The following is a 22,337-nucleotide window of genomic DNA, read 5'->3' on the forward strand; positions in this document are numbered from 1 at the left end:
TATTCTTTATGTATATTTTGAGTAAAATGAAATAACTTAACCTTGAATTTTTTTTTTTGGTTTCATGTCATGATTAATTTTCTGAACTATCAGGATCTCTACGATAGTTAACTAACCTTTGACAGTAGAATACATAGCTGTTACTAGAGAACATACATCTGTTAAGCTTATTTGGCTTTGTGCTCCCACCAGCTCTGAATTCCTTGTTTCATTATCAGAATCCACCCACTAGACGCTGGAAAGCCACTCCCAAATAACAAATTTCCAGCTGGTAACTTAAAACAAACTGCTTCTCCATTAATTTCAAGGGCACAGTAATCAGGGTTAAATGGCTTGCATTTCCCACCTACGACCCCCTCCTAAAACTTCATAAAAATATATATCTGAACAGGACTGGGGCAGCTTAGGGTTTGCTATAATTTCGATTGGGCTTGCCCAATGGCTGGTTAATATGGAGAATGTAACAAAGAACAGTTGAGACCATTAACTTCAAAATCTGTGAGCGACTCTGCTCCTGTCAGCTTGAAGAATTGAATTGATTTTACCTCAGTGTGTCGCAGTCAGCACCTTGATCTGATCTGCTGAGATCAGAAAGACAACTTTCTTACTGGTAGACGTTAGCAAATGAGACACAGCTTTTTATAATTTTAAATTTGCTATTTTATTGCACTGGAGGGTTTTTTAACCAGTTCAGCATTAAATAACTGGCCTGAAATATATTTTAAAACACATAACCACTTATATTTGCTTCTTAGTCTTTTTTTTTTTTCTTTTCTAACTGTCTTAAATGAAAACACATGTAACTTGCAGGGAGCTAATCCGTGATCCTGTTGTTGCTTTATGTCCCGACATGAGGGCAGTGCCCCAAAGGTTTCATCTGACTCTTGGGGAAGGTCTCTATTCTGACTAATGATTTCAGTGAGCATCTGACAGATTTTTAAGTACAAGTTTTCAGTATTTTCTATTTAGAAATTAATTTCACAGGGACACTAAAAATATATGGAAGCAATTTTAGAGTCTCTTGGAAGTATGCTTAAGTCCACTGAGCATACACAGGGGAAAGCGTGTTATCTTCCTACAAAGTGAGGGGTTTATAAATATTTGTATGTTCACTGCATTGTCATGCAAACAAGTTATCACTTTTTCCTGTTTTAGCTCCAAATTATTTTACATAATGTAAACTTCAGGGAATAACTAATGAGACACCAACATCTTTGCCCCAAAGAGGGTTGAAAAAGAACTAGATGTAAGATAGAAAACAGTGCATGTACTGTTGCATCCTCTGAGCTTCATTGACTGTTCTACCTCTCCATTTGTGTAGATCTGGTCTTTGGTTCATGTTAGTGTAGGTGCTTCCCAAATATCTCCTTTCAAAACAGTAAGAACTGCCCAATAAACCAGCCTGGCTTGTGATGTACAGCTATCAGGTGTACAGAAATTGGCTTCTATGCCAGGGCCGGTTGTTTTTTCCCCCCAAAAAATTGCTAGCAAAAGTAACACAATCAAAATATAAACTGATTTTTAAGCTTTATTTAAAATTGTTTTTTGAAGATAGATTAGCTGTACATTTCAGAACCTAGTCTGAATGCATTCAGTAAAATTTTTATCGAAAGACAAGAGCTCTTAGGCTTTTTCCTTAACATTAATCACTTCAGTCCTTGGAATTATAGTGTCTCATTGCAAGATTTCTGTTGCTAATGGCATCACTGAGGTTCTACAGTTAATGACAAATAAGTTTTTTGAAAGATAAATATTGCAAATACATGTTTTTTTCACTGCTAGCAGGCGAGAGTTCTTTACAATTCCTCTTCTGAATCTGTGTCTTAGCCTTGGAAAACCCTCATTACACCAATGGGGGGAAGGGTGTACTAAGAAAAACTCCGTGTATGAATGAAAAATAACAGAGCAAATAGTTTCTATATAGAACTGGTTTTAGGCTATTAGTTTGAAGAATTGCCTTCCTGAATACTGTATACCATCTGATTGATGAGGACCTAGCTAGAGTATACTGCTACGATTTGAAGCAGAGTAGCACCGCTTACTTATGCACTCTAGAGCTGACTAGTGAATATGCAATATTTATAGCATTATCTGTTCTTGTTAATCCACTGTTAGAGAATTTCACAAAGCAGAAGAGGGCTCTCATTAAAGTCAGCAAAAACAAAACTATGATATTGCTCAACGCTTTTGAGTATCCCATTTTATTAGAACCAGTGTAAGCGTATTTGTATGTGCTTGCACATGCATATTCCTATATGTAAATATACACATTTGAACACCAGTAAGTAGTCTTCAGGTGCTGTGAAATGGCCAGGATGTTCATGATTTGCCGTCATAACTTTTTCATCATGTATATTCCTGTGTTACAGCTTTTTTCTTCCTTCTTGTGTTTTTGTTCTTCCATTTAGCAGTCTGTATTTGTGCATTATTCCTTCATTTAATAATCCTGTTCTGATTATTTATGATATCAGTTGTTCTCGAACTTTTAACTGTCACCAGAATCCACCTTTGTCACTCTCCCAACTGTAACTCGATGCTGCTAAAATACATAATTTAGTAATGAAGAAATACAAATGACACCTGTCCCACCTGTGCTCTTCACAAACTCGCCTGTTGTTGTGGGCTCCGGAGGTTTACGGACGTTGCTGGTGGGTGCGATTCAGGGAAGGGAGCCCGTCCACCTGGTCGTCTAAATAGACAAGCTCCATCTTTCAGTCAGCAGCAGCGGGGGTGGCCGTTGCCATAGGAAATCTTTCAACTAATTGAAACACCCTAAATTAATCCATCACAGGAACTGTACAGTACAGGTGCCTGAATACATTTAAATATGTACTTGTTTGAACCTATTGGGTGTGTAAGTAAAAATGTTTAAGAAACAAGTGAACATTTCTGTTAACTAAAGACATGCTGATATTAGAGACTATGGGGTGAGGTAATGCAAGAACTTAACTATAAAACGGATGTAGTACAGGAAGCTAAATATGAGATGAAAATTAATTAGCTTTTCACTTAATTTAACAATTTTGAAATTTATTGACAAGAAAGGATAATAGGCATTTTCACACTTTTTCTAATTATATCTTGGCTAAAACGCATGCAGTAGCCTATGTAGTTCACTATTTGTCACACAATTTTCAGCATGCATTTCATTTATCTGGGTTACTGGCACTAGATTAGTCTCTTCCACTTCATTAAAGGTGGTAGTTAATAGCCTCATTAAGTTACACTGCAGTACAGTATACTTCCTTTTTGACGGATGATAGTACCAACAAATACAGGCTTAGAGGCCAAGAAAAAATGTGAGAGGTAGGAAGATATTAGTATATAATTTTTTAAATTTTATTTATTTTCCCATCCTTGGATCTCAGAATTGCAGAGTGGCTCAGGGTGAAAGGGGCTTCTGGAGACCATCTGGGCCAACCTCCTTGCTCAGAGCAGGCTGGGTCAGGTCAGGTTTTGAGCACTTCTCAGGATGGAGCCTCCACAACCTGCTCTGGGCAACCTGTGCCAGCGTCAGGTCTCCCCTGCAGTAAAAAAGTGTTTTCGTATGTATAGGTGGAATGTTCCTAAAATTACATGGGTATGCTCCCACATTTTTCTGGTTTCCTGAAGTTGTATGCCAGCAGTAACATATGCATTAATACTCATTCACACACATACATATATAGATATGTATATATATAAAATTTTCACTGAAGAGTGCTGTTTTGAAGTTTGGTGGTAAGAAAGGCAAGATTAGGTTGATGCACGTAAAGCAAGGGTGGGTGGGGCAGGGTGAAGCAGCAGGGGTCTGGTTTCCTAGGGAAACTATTGCAGTTTGTCCTGCAAGTAGCTTCTGAATCTCTTGGATTAGTCAAATCTCAAAAGGGTATGAAGGTCTTGAACACGCTAATCCCACATGCAGGTTTTGTGGAAACTGGCGGCTTAGTACTTGGAGGGAGTACACATGTGACACGACACAAATCAGTGTCCCTGTCGAAGTAACCTTCTGCTGTGGCTGACTCCCCTCTGAATTGGGCCAGGTCTCTTTCTGGGGGGTGACTGGTGGCCGGGGGCCCCACCTTGCCTTGCCTGTGTTTCAGTTTCTCTGGGTTCAAGAGTCAGCTGGAGCCCCTGGGCTGTGTTGTGTTTGCGCAGCCGCAGCCCTGTGCTGTTCATGCAGCGTATTTGCTTAAGTGTAGCACTGTACTTGGGTGCCGTACAACTGTCGGATGCCACGTATGCACGTTTTGTGATGCTCTGGAGTGTTCATCTTTGTGGTTTTTTTGCAAATGCTTGTTCTTACTATGCGAGCAAAGTGCTAGATACTGCACAAATTTGATTATTCTTGTCTTTCCTTGCAACACATGTGCCATGTATCCCAGCTCTCATTGTGGGGAAATTAAGCCATGCTATCATTGAGCATAATACATGTACTCAAAGCGATATACATGCTAAATTTCATTTTTTTTGCTGTTTTTTAGTGTTCATTTAAAAAACCCAACACTTTAAGTCACTGTCTATAATGGAAGCCTTTTTCTTAATCTTTGTTGCAAAGAGGGACTGTGAATTTTGCTGGCAGAGTTTGAAGCACATCAGTATTGTTTTTCATTTGGAACGTCTTGCAGCAGCTCTTTCAATTATGTATCTCAAACAGCTAGGATAAAGTTGTGGGTGTGTTTTTGTTGGTTGTTTTTACTCATTAGGGCTGGAAACTACTGTTGAATGGTTTTGGTAATTGATGAGAAAAAATAACTTCTGTAATGCAACTTCTGTGTTATTCTGGGTTCTGGGTTATTTGTAGTCTCCAGAGTGTTTTCACAGGGAGCCTTCTGAGGCAAAGAAGCGGCTGACAGGCCTTGAGTTCTATAGGGACTATTCTGTAGGGACTAGGAAATAAATCAATGAAGCAGTCATGCTAAGGGCACTGCAAAGATACTGGAAAAGAGATTGTGTGGTTAAATGTTACCAAAGGGTTTATGTAAGGATTTTTGAGACATCTCTCTGTACTGTTTTAAGAAAAATTGAGGTGAAATCACAAAAGAAATTAATTTCTTATGAGCATGAGTGCTTCCAAAGAGGTGCATGTTTAGATTTCTGATGCAGCTTTGAGATGGAGTCTTGATTGCATGAGGGGATGAGATGTTCATCTCAATGTAAATATCAGTTTCAAATAACTCAGCAACAGGGAGGAACTGAGGTGGTCACAGTTTTCAAATCTGGCTCATAAGATGTTAATTTTGAATTTCTGTCTCTTCATTAATAGTCAACAAGCAAATGAGTTTTGGAATAACTGGGTTAATTCAGGTTTATTTGAAGTAGAGGAGATGATTTTAAATGGTGATTCTGATAAATGTGGTAGGAAAGCTTTGTAAAGAGGCAGTTTCCTGTAGATAAAATTTCTAATGCATAGTCAACATGCCAGGGAATTAAGTAATCCCTCATCTAAAAATGGAATAATGAAGGAAGGAAAAAATCTAGAAACTGGAAACAAGGTATGGCTCAGCCTGTAGTTAATCCCTGTTTATGTAATTATTGTCTGTGACTCTGCGAGTTTCTTCATGGACAGAGGTTTTAACAGCTTAAGCTCCTTTTAAAATAGTTTCAGAGGAGATGGCAGTGATGTTTGAGGGTTCATTAATTATTGCTCTTACTGCTGTTTGCACAGGCAGCTGAGATAGTAAGTGTCAGTCTGTCAGTGTGATGGGTTCTTTATGAAAAGAAAAAAACCTCAGTGCTCAAAAGCTGTCATCAAACCAGAGTTTAAATGAATTCATCTCATTCTTGAAGCAAGTAGCAGCAGAAGAGGGCTTCTCTTTCTCTTACTATTCTCCCATCTCTTCGTTTCTTCCTCCTTCCCTGTTACAGTTCCTCAGCACATGTCTCTGCTGGGCTTTAGAGCTTCCCACTCTTTCCCCAAATGCCAAGGAGCTATCATGATCGTTAGTGAAACCTGCAAACTCCTCTGTGGCAGGAGAGTAAGAGAGATTGGGATTCAGGTCTGACAGTCATACAGACATTTATTTAGAAAATTTTGAGGGGAGAACATGAGTAAAGAAGAATGGAACAGTGACAGCAAGGAACAAATGTGAGTTTCTGTCCAAGACATAACAGAATTAAGAACACACCTCTGCTTGTTGATTCCAGTCGAGCCTCCAGTTCAAATCTTGCTCTGCTGAATTACTTCATTCTCTCATTTCAGGTGGAAATTTGATAGAGTCACCATAGTTAGAAGAATCTCCATACTCAGATATAGATTAGAAGAATCCTTATTTCTTAACTCTGAATTAAAATTGCAATGGGAGAGTGAAAATGGCAGTGTTACTCTGAGCAATTTCTTTGTGAAATTTTGGGGATGTCTCATCTCTGTTGTTGTTTTTCTTCATTTTTACAGAAAAGTTTTATGATTTTGACATCTGCAGGTAAAAGAAAAGCGTTCTTTTATCTTCTTTTTTCTGCCTCAGACTGAGTATTTGTTGGTTTAGGTGCGATGCTGAAATGCAAGTTGAGTGTGGAAAATGTTTCTTAAAAGCAAAGCAAGAAGTAATGGAACAAATAATTTGTAAAAGAAAAATCATCCTTCTAAGGAAAGCTGCTGTCAGTCACTGGCTGAAAGAATCCTCTGTAGCCATTTTTGAGTGTTTAATAGTTCACACTGAGGATTTACTCTTGATTCTAGTTGCAGCACTTGCCTTGTTTGTAGGGTATTTCTTTTCCCTGCAATCGAGGCAGTAAAGCTATGCGTGATGATTTCCTTTGCAGTCAGACCTCTGAAGTTTAATGCTGCAAGATTCCAGGTGCTGGAGGATTTATTTTGCGTCCTGTATTGCTTATGTTAGTAACAATAGTAACAGAATTAATGGAAGGCAATGTGATCTCAAAGAAATGCATGCAGGACTGAATCTAAAAGTTCTGGTTTCTTATCTGTGCTTTCTCCTCGCTCCTTGTACTTGCCCATAAGAAGACAGAAGCATGTCTGCTGTTGGTCCATTTTGTGACGAGTATTGGCTTGTGCTCATGTTCAAGGCACTGTATCAGATAGCTGGCACTATCTGGCTAAGGCTGGCACTAGGCTAAGTTTACCTCAGTGTTAACACTGTTTACTTTATGGCAAAAAGATATGCATTTTTTAAAACCAGATATCTAAATTTTCATTTCTATCATATTAACCATCTTATGTTAATATTCAATGAGTCATTACCAATTAACAGGAAATGTATAATTAAATACTTTAATTATAGGACTACTAGCCTGACTCGGGTAGCTGTCTTTCTCATTAAGGCACATGGCTTCATTAACTGATTAGACAACGGTTGACTCATACACATGGATCCGTTATTTGGACTTTATTATAAGCAGACCATTATGGTTTCCATCGGCTTAATTCAGAATGCCAGATTCCCTTCTGAGAAGTACCAGAATGGCTTATGCTTCCAGAGGCAAAGATGTGTGGGAGGCTGCTATTTCAAAATAGCAGTGGATCTGTTTGAGTAACAAATAAACTACAAATCGTGTAGTTCCCGTCTTTGGCAACGAAGTGGGCTGGAACAGATTCCTACTGAACTCTGAGTCAGCCAGGCTACAGCACACAAGCCGCCTGTTGAAGGGTGCACCTGGCTACATTCAAGGCTAGCCTGCTCCTCTAGGCACCCTGAAAACAAGTGTCCATGTGACAGGACTGCTGCCTTAGAGTATGAGTCGGGATCTCTGCAGTCTGTTCAGAGGATCTTTCTCTTGGATCATCTTCTGCAGAGATGTAAGACAGGACTAGTTGTTCCATAGCTGTATTAATTCATTATGCACTACTTTCTTTTCCTTGTCACGGTTCCTGCACAGCCAGGCATGCAGAGGTAGAGTACGTTATGTACTGAATGTTGGATTAGGCCTAACAGATGTATTTTGTAAGGTGTAAATTGTAATCTACGACATTGATGAAAAAGAAGGTTGTATTGAGGCACACATCAGATAAAATTATTGCAGCTTAATAAAAACTTATCACCTGTATACTGTGCAGAAGGCAGCTCCCTTTTCTGTGAAATGTGAGATGCGGGGACTTTGTACTTACTGTAAAGCCAGGCACATTTTCAGCATATCTTAAGAACAGTATGACAGAAACAAAGCAGACCCGAGTGAGGCAAGTTGTATATTTGTAATGGCCGTAAGCCCAGGGAGTCCAACAACTGGAAAAACACTGTGAGACAAGGTCTGAAACACTTAAAGTAATTTAGTTTATACTGCACGTGAGGAACCAGGGAGAGTTAATGGAGTGTATCCCGGAGGGAGAGGCTAGCAGGTATTCCTAGTCTGACTTCATTAGGTGTTTGGACAAGGAAAGGTATGATGTGGATAAGCAATGGAGCAGATAAGATCGTTGAAATAACAAGGATATGGACACTGTTTTAACCATGGCAGTTATCTGTTCCTGGCTAAACCAGGACAGCTAACAGACAAAGTAGACATGCTTTCCATAAGCGTAGGACACCATGCAATGGAAACTTAAAATAAAGGTAAAAAGATGTCAATAGGCTATAGCCCTGCCAGTAAGATACAGTTATTTTGTTATTTGTTGGATTAATGTCCTTTCAAAATAGATTTAACTGAACTAATACTTTTATCTTGATCACTGTCTTGCATGGGAACGCTGACTGATTGCAGTAATGGCTTTCAGCAGTTGGTCTCCTTGCAACACTACCACAAACAATTCAATTTTTAGTACAGTTCGCATTAAATTTATTTGTAGCTTTTGTTAAAAAGAAATACGGAGCTGATTCAGCTGTGCACAGGCTTGAGAAGGGAAAATGCCTTTTCTGGCCTGACCTGAATCAGATTGCAAAGCAGCAAATCTGCTGAAATCCACTGACATGCCACAAAAACAAGGCTTGAGCATGCCATGTTCCAGTCAGCAATGTGCATTTCATGCGCTGCTCAAAACAAACATAAAAAACCCCCCACCAAACAAACACCAAAAGGCACTATGCTACCTGAAGTAACCCTTTCCCAAACTTTCCACACACTATTTCCTTATAAGCTAAAATCTATAAAGTTATTAATGCAAATAGTATTCTAATTCTTTAAAAATGGCTGAGCACTTTGAATTTACAGCATGCATGTACAGGTTGGGCTTATTTTGTTTGGGTTTATATTGTTGGTGTTTGGTTTACATTTCAATTTTTATCCATGTGGAAAGGGAGGGGAGCACAGTATGGTGCTTTTCATGTAGTGCCTTCACACATGAGAGATACAGTTTACATGCTGTGCCTTAAAAATCTCCCTCCTGCCCAGGGAGGAAACAGGTCAAACCCACGTTCAGTTGTTTTTCAGCAGCAGCCTACTTCAGTTAGTTTGTGCAGGGAGGACGAAGGAGGTGCACAGGAGAAACTAAATGAGATGACGGATGAAGCCTGCAATTGTTTAGGATGGGGTGTACTTTACGTGTGTCTGTCTGTGACCCAGCCGTGGCTGAAAGGAAGCTAATCAGTTCATTTTCTATTCGATGCTGCCAGCAGGAGGGGTTCTTTATAGGGAACAAAGAGAATTTGTCCTGTACTTGATGCTCATTTTTACTGTTAAGAAAATGTGTATATGCAATAGAATGGGAAGTATCACGCTGCTTGGTGGTGACCCCAGCTGAAAGCAATATACCTTCAATCTGCCCAAAGGGATGCCTCAGCAAGGAAGTTCTAATATTTTTCCTAAAATATTTGTTGTGAATACAACAGATTCACAGTCGGAGAGTGAGGCTTCTCCTGTGAAACGGCCACGGCTACTGGATGACAGTAATGACAGACCTGAAGAAACCAGTCGATCCAAACAGAAGAGTAGACGCCGATGCTTCCAGTGCCAAACAAAACTGGAGCTAGTACAGCAGGAACTGGGATCATGTCGCTGTGGTGAGTACTGCTTGTCAGTAGCGTCTGGCTTTCTAATGCAGCCATGCTCGGATCCGTATCAGAGGTGGAAATACAGAGAACACTTGCATTTTGTATCTTTCAGAGATACTTTCAACAGAAGCTATAGCTTCCACTGGTAGCAAAAAGTTGTAATGAGTTCCTGTCTAATTTCCCCTTTAAAACCTTGGCCTTGATGTACTGCCTTGTCTCAAGAGATCTCAGATGTTAATGAATTTAGCTTCAGAAGTCCCTGTAAGGCGGGAGAGCGTCATACCCACTTGACAGGAGAGGAAACACAAAGCACATCAGTAAATGTGCAAAGATGACAAGGTTTTTACAGAGCTTAAAGGAACATTGGTCAGCATCTACATTCTGCATTTTATAATTGCGTTATTATTAAAAAGTTGAAAACAAAAAAACCTCTTAACTGCAAATGTTTTCATTCTTACAGTTAGATGCTGGGGGGGAGGAACTGGTTGTTCACCATTGTCCTGGTTTCAGCCAGGTTAAACGACGACAACCATACACTTAAAATCATCCAACCTGCCTTTTCTGAAGTTGATGACACTGTTCAGCTAATTGAATTGAGGATGATGATCTCATGTGGACAGCTAATTTGGGGTCTCAGATTAACATGCAAATAATCTTTCTGAAATAATAATCTATGTGACTAGGTTCCAGAGGAGGTGCTCTCTCCTTCATGGAACAATTGTGTTCATAACTGGTTTAAAAGTGCTCATCAGACCCAATGATAATGCACATGGTAGTTTTACCTGCTAATTATTTTTTCATATAATCATGTATTGAAAGCTTACGCTTGCATTCTCTGACCATGCTTGTGTTGATAGGTTTGGAGAAGTTTGTTTAGTTACTTCATCATGTCTTAGCAAGGGGATAATTTCCAAAAGATTTCCCTAGACAATAGGTGTGATTCACATTGCACCTGTGAAATGTAGAATATTGTATTAAAATGTTTTCTGGGTAGAAGGCATGTCCTCCTGAGCAGCAGTGAGGAGAGACAGGATTGGCAGAGCAAGTTATAGAGACCCAGTTAATGAATTCTGTATTGCATACCAAATAGCAAGTGAAGCGATAGAAAGCTGCAAAGATGCCACGTTATCCTTTGTTCTTTTCTTCAGCGCCTGTCTGTCTTCAGCCTTTAGAGGTTACTGTTGTGTTGTGCTCTTTTGGACATGAGACAGGCTTTGTTTCAGATATCAGAGCACTGCCACAGAAGTAACATACGTTGTCTGTGAAGCCACCAAACATGAAATCAAAAGCTGTAATGTTGAAATTCTTGTTATGGAAATCATGTGTCTGGATACTTTGAGGTATCCAGCGAGATTTTTATCAACCCAAAGAAATTTGGCACTATCAATGACGCAGTTTGGTATGGCTCTTTCTGCTTGGCATAGTAGAGGCTGGAGTTTCTGCTCCTGGTCTGCTGCTGTCACATACCAATTGACTGAGGCTGCTTGCAGGTACCTGACTGAAATGGAAGAATCCTCCCTAATACTGGGAGCAAGAGTTTTAGAAGTTTGGGGACAACTGGAGAAAAGATGACTTAGCGATTACATTATATCATTAATCTTTCCTGCATTCTGCAAAATGGGAGCTATGTAAGAGCAATGAAGTTGAAAGCAACTTTTTTAAAGTCCTTCCATTGATAGGCAATGTTTTCAGAATTACAAAATAAGACCTGCCTCTTTTTTTTTTTTTTTTTTTTTTTTTTTGTAAACTGGATGATAAATACATCTAGTTGGTTCCTCTCAGGTTTTCTTGAAGTAATTCCATAATTCAACATTTTTGCAATATAAATGTTGTAGGAATTATTATTTAAATTGTTTCTACTGGATATACACAGCTTTATGGAAATACTTCTGTGAAAGTTCAGAAAATGTGTTAATAAAACATAAGTATGAAACAAAAAATTCTGAATTCCTCAGCAATAAGTGAGGAGATGAAAATTTGCATTCCTGCGTGACATATTACATCCGATATAGTTTAAAGGATGTATAGTAAAGATTTATATTCCACATATTTAATGAGAGAAGTGGGAGGCTGGAGTCATGTTTCCGTGTTTATAATACGGCTGAAAAGACTGGAGATCTTTGGTTTACCTGTGAAGCTATAATGTTTCATTAATACTGTATTCAGTACATATGTATCATCTATAATGAAATGCTCTCATATGATGTTAAAGTAGGCACATCCTGCACTACTTAGTTTTAATAGTCATATTAAGAAGAAGCAAACAAAACCCTACCACTGAGCAACACAGGTCATCTCAGCTTCACATCACCTAAACTGCTTTATCAATACTCATCAGCAAGTAGCTTTTGTCATTTGTAAAGAAGCTGCCTTAGAAACCATTCTCACTAACTTTGCCCTCCTGTCTGTAAAATTAGTTGCTTTCAGTTGTGAATGACAAGCCAGGTCAAAAACCCTGGGGAGGAGGTGATGGGAAATGGGACACACTAAAGATGTTAAAATTCTCATTCATTTAAAATGTTTTCTAAATCCCTATGTGATCAGGTTATCCTTTCTGCCATAATGTGAAGCACAGGTAATGATGCATGTTTAACTGGAAGTGTTGGAAATATAATCAACTGGTGTAAAATAAGCATGTGTGTTCTTCAAAAGTAATGGTTAAGGTAGAACATTGTTTGATCTGGACTTTGGACCCTGCTATTAAATTCTTGGCATCTTAATCCTTAACTGAAGCAATGGGGAAAAAACGTGGAAAAAACCTTAACTTTAAACATAAAAAGAAATTCTCATAGTCAGCATCAATAAAAAGGCAGATACAATCTTTAGAAGGACAAATGTGTGTGTGTGTGCTTGGATGTAAGGAGACAGGATTAACCACATAAATACTATGTTGTTCCAAAGCTGTGTCTGAAGCACTGTTGTTAAAATCTAAATTAACTCTTAAGACTCCACAGAACAGCAATTTTATGGCTTACTGTTACACATCTTTCTGTCCTAATGTTCAAAGTACTGGAAATCGTCTCCTTTTTTGCTGATGTGTCCTGGTGACTCTTTCAGTGAGATTTTTAGTGAGATATAGTGGAAAGAAAAATCTGTACATAATGGACAATGTTTTAATATAGACATACCTGCAGATATTAGTCCAGCGTAACTGGGATTTGTCCAACCTGGCACAACCTTTTTAAAAGGGGACAGAGAGAGTGAGCTGCTTGTTTACACCTAAGGCTTTACACCAAATTCAGAGATCTTTGGGAAACTGCTGTATTGGCTCTACTGTCTTCTGTAAGTCCTGTCCAGAGAAGTGATGCTGCTGAGCTCGTTCCCTTGACACTACATGGAATTTTAGACAGATATGACAGTGCTGCAGGGCTTTGCCATGAAGAAAAACAATTCCTATGGAGAAGGGAGTTCCAGTAAGGGTTCTTCAAATTCAAAGACAACATTTTTCAGCTATAGAAAGATTTGTTTATTTTCATACACGCATACTCTCAAAATCTTTTTTTAATTCTGCTTCCGCTCTGTACAAGTTATTAACTGCTGACAAGAAATTCACATCTCATAAATAATGCTTAAGAGCCATTGGTATATAAATTGAATGTGTTATGAATTGTGATGGGTCTTTTTGTAGCGTTCTGTGCCTGGAGCGGGAAGAACAGAGGATGTCATTTTCATTAATTTCTAATGAGATGCCAATTAAAGGCAAGGAAGGAACTCAGAAGGGAAGAGTCATAGAGCTCCCCTGAATCCTGTATCCTGGGGCTGTCAAAGGAGCGTGCTGCCAAGCCTCCTCTGAAAGTTCCTGTAAATTACAAACTCATCCAGAGCGCACACAGACAAATTCAGCTTCCCTTTGATCTTCAAAAGAGCAATTTGTAAGATGAGTTGTGAGCCTTTTCACATGGTGGACTGGGAGAAGTGATAGGAATTGTTAATTGCTGATGCACTTTGCAAGCTTCAGTGAGGAAGAGAAATTTTAAAATGAATTCTCATTTTGTGCCTCTCTGATGCGTAACCTTCAGATCAACACTACTAGAACAAAACCAGCTTCCTATGAAAGTTTCTAGAAGACAGCTATACTAGGCATGTTTTCCAGACAGCAATGTTCTCTAGTTTTGGGTGGGCCTGTCGATAGTTTAGTGTCTTATGATGGATGACGACTGTATTGAAATTATGTATTTATTTAATATTAGATTTACTAGGCAGTTATATCATCAAGGAATTACAGGAATCATATTCTTCAAGTTACATTATATTACAGCATTTCTGCTGGAAGTGTAAGTAGTCCGAAATCAATCGCCTGTGATCCTTGATCTGAAAATTGTCAGTTCAGTGATGTGATAAGCAGGTAGTAACCATAGACTTACTTTAAAACCAGGGTAGCGAGTTTGTGAGTGAAAGTAGCTATATAACACAGAGTTCTGGAAATGTATTTTAGAAAAAGGCAGATTGTTTATTTGCAAATTATACTACAGGCTTTGTCTTAATTACTTGACTAGATGTATGTTGCTACTAAATAAATGTGTGTACACTTTTAAAAGATACTGAGCTGTAAACCTCTAAGCCATAGAAATTGTTTGCACAGAAAGGATAGCTTAATTTTATGGCAGACACTTAGTATTTTACAGCAAAATGTAGTTCTGTTATCTCTTGCTGCGTAAAGACAAGACACAGAAGTCCACAGTGGTCTTTAATATTGTTGGAATTGCTGAAGAGGTACGAGGATATTCTAGATGGTCAGTAAAGGAATCTCACATCTGTCATGTTAGATCCAGTCCTAGCCAGCAATTAAAGAAAAATTAGTACAGTGTGTCAGCTCTTCAGCAGCTTTGGTGTAGAATGGTTCGCTGTTTGTAGGCCACATCCTAATAGACACGTCTGCAGCTCAGGCTCCATCCGTCCAGAACTCTTGGTAATCAGTGGGGTGGCCGAGATAATGGGCCTTGGGAAGTCAGTCTATCTTCAGCTTCCAGTCACAGTGCCTTAGAGAGAGGTTGCCAATTTGTTTGTGTGGTTCTCGGCTAGGAATCCGAAGGTTTTCGTGCTCCTTGGCCAGAGCAGATGCTTAATAGGATGGGAAGATATTGAAACCTTCCAGTTTGATCAGACTGTATTAAAAAAAATAACTGCTCAGTTGTGGTGCAATCTAATCAAAAACAGTTGTTAGCAGTATTTCTTGCCTGTGTGGACAGAAGGATTTTCTTGGAGTTTTACTGGCCTAGGCTGTGTTGTAACAAGTTAAAATTTCCCAGAATGAGGACAGTGTTGAACAGTTATGTATTCTCCGCTGCTCTTGATGGTGACTCTGCAGTAACTACTAACCTTGGGCATGGGTGAAGGCAAAATGTGGTGTTCTGCAGTTTTTATTTGTGAAGTGCTGGCAAGTATCGATGATTGTCTGTTTCTGGATTTGAAGAGATGCACATTCACAAGTGGCCTCTACAGCGGGAAGACTCTGAGTCAGGAAACAAGAGTTTAACCTTGCCAGAGTGCTGCCCCGCTGAATGCATGGAATGAGGGCATAGCACATTGTTGGAGACAACACACAGACCGCTCCTTTATAAAGGCATAGCTTTCCTTCCTAATTAGTTAGGAACTTCATGTGGGTATAACTTTAACTGCATAGATCACTGTCCACGCTGCTCATGGTGACTGAGATCTAACTACTTAAAGCATATCTCTACAAAGAGGACACAGATTTTTGTCTTTGCAGTATACAATGTGGTGGGCTTCTTGGAGATGGTGCTGGATGTGACTTTAATGCAAACTGGCTAAATACCATGTTAAATCTTTATTAGAAGTTGGTGAAATGCCTCATCAAGATGTGATCAAAGTGGGTAAGATTGTCTTGATAAAATGGTTTCTAGTTCTAGTAAGTTTAATAGCAAGCTGCTTGCTCTACAGCTTAACAACACAGAAAATCAACATGTCTGAATAGTTGATAACTCAATTTGTACCTGACTGCTTTGTGGCTTGTTTCTCGTAAGATTAATGCACGAAAACACTTAAGATTCTCCATTCTTTGCTTTGATTAGAGGAGGGGACAGGAAGAATGAAAAATAAAGAAAGGAGGCCATAGTAGTACAAGATGTCTATGTTGCATAGTACAGTTGGCTGGGATGACAAATTCATTCATACAGGAAAATGAAAGAAAGATAAAGGAGAAGCTGAACTGTGAAAGAGTATAAAATAGAAGGTAAAGCAACAAACTAAGTATTGGAGTAATCTTAAGATTACTTGCCTAGAGGGGAAAAAAACATGTAAATGAATGTTTAAATACATTGATTAAAAACAAACAGAAAAAATAGGGGCAGTGGGACAGGGAATTATAAATGCCTATTTAGTAGATTAAAGGAATCATTGACAGAAACAGAGGTACTCTAGTTGATTACTAAAATAAATGAAAAAACTTATTAAAGACAGCTCATGAAAGAACGCACATCCAAAAAATGCATGTGAAGCTTTCAGGTTAATTTCTGTACAGGTATCAGTGCACCACATTCCTTTGTATGTGAACAGTGATCATGAGGGAAGTTACTCATGGGAACAATATAACAAAACTGGGAAGTCGTTTGAAAAAAAAGTAGCTCAAAGGAAAGCTGTCTGTAAGGTGATGAGCGAATAAACCCATGGGGAACACATTTATCTTGCATTAGAATGTTAAAAAGAAACCCTCATGATAGCTCTTACAAAATACCCTACATCCTAAACCATCTCTGCCTTATGTCTGGTGGGTTGTAAAGATAATTCGGTGCTTGCCAAACCATGAAGGAAAAAAAAAAAACCACAATGGAAAGGACTTTAAAACATTAATGAGGAAATGCAAATTAAAGGAGGTCCAACCACCATGAGAAAGCATTATAAACAAGTTGTAAAAATCTGTAATCTTGGCAGGGACAGGAACAAAACTTCTTCAAAATACTTAGCAAACATATTTGTTTGCTTCTAAACTCTTTCAGAAATGTGTCTTGTGTATATATATATATATACACACAAACACACAAGCATAGTTGATAAGTATAAAAGAGAGTTCTGGTATGTTACTATGCTTATTTTTCCACATCCTTTTTTAAAATTAGTCTTGTATAAATCTGTAATAACCTGGTGGAATTCTTTTCTTGTGATTATTTAAGTGTTTGTTACTTTACCTCTGTTCTGGTCTTCCACTAAGCAGAGGGGTAAGAGGAAGAAAAGAACAGATTCATATCAAGCACTGAGCATTTCTGTTAGCCACCAGAAACAAAATGCGTGCACACAGAAGAGACTGTACCTTTTTTACTGATATGGTGGCAGCAAGTCTTACTGTGATTCAGTAATAAAACAGGTATAAGAAAAACAGCTGCAGATTCTTAACTTGTATAACAGAGCTGCTCGTTCATAAACACAGGAGATGAGGCACTTGTTTGTATTGTGCCAGGATAAATTTGGAATGATTTGATATACTCAGTTAATTTAGAAATTATCATCAAAAGGACAGGAAGAAAGAAACAAACTTGAATAGATAAGGGAAAAAACCTCTGACAACTGCTTCATCTTTGTACAAAGTAGTCCAACATGTATTGAAAATAATGTTTCTCTTAAAACTCAGTAAAATGTTAAATCATGGCTCTATTTCCGTGGAACCTTTTTCTGTGGAGAAGAATTTGTAATGGTGCTGGTAAATTCACTTTCTAGATGGATAAGGTTTATCTGGTACAAGCCAAAATGGCTTCAGGACATGATTATGTATTGGTATAAGAGATATACTTCTATTCGTTAAAATTAAATATGTGCACTGCTTCTGGAGATTGTGAGTCAACTAGTTCAATAAGAAGTATTAAAGGAAAAATATATCTTATTAATAACTGGTTACATACTATAATTCTAGCAAGTCTTCCTGCCAGTCCCTAATGTACTGTATTCAGCTGTCTTCTGTTGACTGTTCTCCCAAGATAGTTATTCCCAGAACAGTATTTTTGCCTCAGCCATCCCCGTAATGCCTAGAATTTTAGCTTACATTACTGCAAGTATTTAAAAAAAAAAAAAAATTTAAAAAATTGAAGTTTGAATTCAAACTCAAAGGGATGCTTTGTTGTTTTTTTTTTTATTTTACAAAGATGTTATCTCAAGACTGTAATTTAATTGATAGGGAATAGGAGCTGTTAACTGATGTTGGTGTCTCTGAGTAATATGTATTCTGAAAATACTAGAAATTAAGCAGTTAAAAGCAGTTGACTAATTGGTGTGTCATGGCTTCCAAGGACAGGACCCAGAAAAACACTTTAGTGTCTAGGATTTGAAAAAGCTGCCCACAGATTTAGAAGTGTAAATGGAGTTCATGGCCTGCTTATAATTAGGAATCATGACATAGAGTTTGAAAAGGCTCTAGTATATTCCCACAGCTTGTTCAACTAATGTGAGTTTCTTACAGCATGTACTGATTCTGGTTTCTTCTACCATGCTACCTAAAGTTGTGATTAGTAATGTACATTGAGCCTCTTAGTTAACTTCCTATAGTCCCAGTCAATACATGTAATTGAAATGGGTCAGTCAGTCTCTTAAGTCCTCGAGTTTTCCTTAAATAAAACAAGGTAGCATGTTATTTTTAAAAACAGAACAAAAAAAAAGACATTTTATTTTGACACTACTGATGTAGTAAGTCCTTCAGCATATAACCTTCATGCCATTTTTGCAGGGATAGGACAGCATGAGACGGGGGGGGAAAGCATTTTGTTGGTGTGCCACATTAGGTCTCTTATTCCATACACAACCTGTACTGTGGTTACAGAAGAAAGAAGGATACGCATGAAGTAAAAAATGATGCAATTTTTAATTGTCTTGTATGCACAAGAAACACATGGCCTAGTGAACCTGAACATAAAAATCTAGCTGAGACTATTTTATTTCTAATTCCATCTCTTTCAATACCTTTAGGGAAGTAATTTTCTCAGTCTTTGAGTCATTTTTTTTTCTTATCAGAAAAACGAAGATAATGGCCACCTACCTGCCAGATGTTAAAGGAAACATTTTTGAAGGTTAAAGTGCTCTACTTTTTCTAATGAAAATTCTTTCTTTACAGTGTTCTTATTTATGCAGAGTCTCACAGGCACATGTTGTATCTTCACTAGGACCGTGCACTTAGAAAGCTTCTGCTAGTCAGCAGGCTGCAGTGTGTTTTCAAAAGGAAAGATACTGCCTAGAAAGCATCCCCCTCGAAGTGAATCAAACATATTTGCCCATATGTTAACAAAGAGCTACATAACATAAGTACTGACTTTCCTAATGTGCTTGATATTTGAAGCAAACACAGAAGGCCCAAAAATATGCTATAATCATCTGACAAATCCTGAAGCAACATTACCAGCTAGTTCAACTGACCATGAAGTAAGGCTTAGGTAGGCAGAAATGATGCCCAGTGAATTTTGTTGTTGAAAGTCTGAATTCTTCACAGGAAGAAGTGGGGGGGAAAAAACCTCACACCAATTGCTGCACCAGAACTGGGAGGAGAAAAAGGATATTGAAAGGAATTGTCAAAATTTGCCTTGAAAAGTCAGGATTCTTTACCAGGATGTAGAGGTGTTCCCCACCCCCCCGAGCTAAATAAAATACTGCCTAAAGGAAAATGCCACCTGTGGTCTTAAATTCCATATCTAAGGTATAAGAAAGTGTTAAAGCTAGGTACTGGGACTTGAGGCTACCTGGTTCTCTGCTGGAGTTCTCTACTAAGTTGCTGTGGGCCTTCTAAGGAAATGGTGTAAAGATCAGTGTGCATCAGTTTTCACAGAAGTTAAGAGAGTAATATTAGTCTGTGTCAGGGGCTTTTGATATTAAGTATTTCTGACCTTGGAGGAAAGTTTCAAGAGCTGAAAAACTGTATTTATGGATATTCTAATCACTAAAGTATAGTATTTTCTTCAGTAGGTTTTTAAAAGTAATACATTTATTTAACTGTATCTTTATATGTATTGAAATGAAAATGTATACCTACAGAGGTGTTCACAGCCGTTAGATGTTCCTGAGTTGCTGAAAGTTGCTCAAATACGTGCATAAATGGTGTACAGGGGGTCCTGCCATGTTCTGAAGAAGCAGGAGCAGGGAATGTTGTGTAAGACTTTGCGCTCAAAGACAAGGGGAAGGGTGGAAGTGTACGTGACTGTTTTCCTACATGGTATATATACAGCTTCTGAATGGAGCTCTGTTTCCCTTTGGTTAGAAGAATTACTCTTGACATAGATAGCAAGAGGCTACAGGAATAGAAGACTTGCATGGGAGCAGGATGTGTAATCTAAGAGACCCTGGACATAAGGGGAGACAGACAGGAAGACGATGACAGGAAATAAATTTCACTTAGGTTTAAAAGAAATGGAGCTGCTGCTCTCCAGTTATTTTGGCCAGCAAGTCTAGCTGTTGTCAGACTGTAGATCAATATGGTGCAACCTCTAGAAAGCTATTTAAACCCAAGGCATAAATAATATAATTCAGGAAATATACTGAAAGTCAGACCTGGGATCGTATTCAGCACGTGATGATTTGAAATCAAAATACATGCAGGATCCAGGAGACCAGTTAAAATTAATACAACACATGCAGTATGTTAGTATAGACCCTTTCATTATTCATTCCAGTTCTTTTTTAGTAGCCTTATCTTTCCTGCATTTTCATTGGGCTCAGAAAAATGATACACATACATTATTGAATCGCTCAGTATTGCTTGCTATTTTATTTAAATTATTGGATACACTTTGGCTTTTAATTAAATTCTCAGCTTCTGGGAGAAGTGGATTAGCTCAGGTCGGCTTGCTGTAGAGAGAATTCTAGAACTATTAATACTCATCTAGCTCTGTTGAAAATGCCAAACACTCTGCACAAGGCCCTGCATGGATGTTAGGATAGCTCTGTCATCCACCTGCCCTTTCTCAGGAGACTTTTTTTAAGATTTCACTCTACTCTCAAATCTAAATGTTCTGAGGAGGAAACAGATACTTTCTTATATGCTGGTATAGCCTATGGAGAATCTTATTTTATAGGAGTACTACTATTTGCAATAGTATTACCTATTATTATGGTTTACCTCTACTTTATTAGGTGTCTGTTCTTGGATGCTAGAATGCCCTTTTGGCATAATTCTGCTTTTTTACTGCAGATCCTGTTCTTTGGATTTGTCCTCCCACATCCTACAGGATACAACTTTGTGAAACTAGAAGTAATATGGGATACGCAGTGTTGTTTGTGTATTCTCAGCCCTGAAAACATGGCAGTGAATGTTTCTTTTTACAAGTGTAGCATTGATATTAATTCCTCCTGAATATATCATTGCAAGATTGCATGATTAATCGAAAAAGCAAACTCTTCACCTAACTGAAGTCTAAACTTTCAATTTTGAACCTAGCTTTTCCTCTCCCCTCATGGTAGTCGTATGCTGGTGTTCACCCTCTGACACCACTGTTGATGCTGCGAGTTGTTGGGAGCAAAATGGTTTCTTTGAAAACTCTCTTGTTACATTAAACTTTTAACCATTTGGGGGGGGGGGGTGTCTTTGTGTTTCAACAATTGTGCAAGCCTTTTGGAGAAAAACGCTTCTTTCAGTTATACTGAGAAAGTATGTGACAAATTAAAATGCTAATTTCTGTGAAGTTGCATCTATCACCACAGATGAACTGGGACCATACCCCAGTGCTATAGACGTTTCACAACAGCGATAACCCAGCATTTGTGCTAGCTGGTAAGTCAACATGTAGTGTCATGACTACTGCTTGTGCCTGGCTGCTGTGGGTTGCAACTTAAGACAAAAAATTGAGGACAGTGTGTAAAGGTTGGGAGGGGAACCTACAGGTGAAATGTGTAGGTCAGTGACTTCTGAGGTATAAACCCATTTAGAATTGAGTATTGCATGCTGTGTCTGTGGGAGTAATCATGTACCGAAGTTGCTCCATTAGACTGTCTCCAGTAGATGTTGGCCTTAACTCATGAATCCATAGTGGGGTGAAGATGTTGTGATGTAAAAGTAGTTACTGTAATGTGCACGTGTTCTGTAGAGCAAGAAAAATATTTGATCCAAACCAAAAGATTTAACTACCATTATTTTGTGGTACATGGTGGAACTGAGATATGATCCTGACTGAGACCTGCCTAAGACCTGACCCACTTCTTTTAATTGCAGTTTACTATTACAAAGCAGGTATGCTGTATTTATTACTTTGATTCACTGAGGATTCTTTGAAATTCAGAAATAATTTCCTGTAAACCTCAGTTCTGTTCCTGAAGACACTCCCTACTTCTGTGGAGTTGGTATCCACTAGAGTAGACACAGGACTTGAATCTAGGACAGTACCATATCTTAATTTTTCCCGCTCCAAATACACTGTCTTCCAAGAACCAGGAAGAAACTCTTTTGAATTCTTCTTAGTTCCAAGGTCAAGTAGAATAGTGTCTGATGTTGAACCTCCTTAAGAATTACTGATTCAGAAAAAACCCTAAAAAATCAGCATGTGCTCTTTCCTC

The 22,337-nt window shown here is 38.4% G+C and overlaps 1 protein-coding gene across 2 annotated transcripts in view; it reads left to right on the plus strand.

The window, feature by feature from the left end:
* Nucleotides 1-22,337, plus strand: part of ZFAND3 (zinc finger AN1-type containing 3) — a 141,551-nt gene that overhangs the window by 110,557 nt on the left and 8,657 nt on the right. For both annotated transcript variants that reach the window (XM_081997572.1, XM_081997573.1), the window contains one exon: nucleotides 9,699-9,869. In XM_081997572.1, coding sequence (XP_081853698.1) covers nucleotides 9,699-9,869 — 171 coding nt within the window. The remainder of the gene's footprint in view (nucleotides 1-9,698; nucleotides 9,870-22,337) is intronic.

Source organism: Phaethon aethereus (genome assembly GCF_964289735.1).
Source record: "Phaethon aethereus genome assembly, chromosome: 3".
NCBI classification, from domain to species: Eukaryota; Metazoa; Chordata; class Aves; order Phaethontiformes; family Phaethontidae; genus Phaethon; species Phaethon aethereus.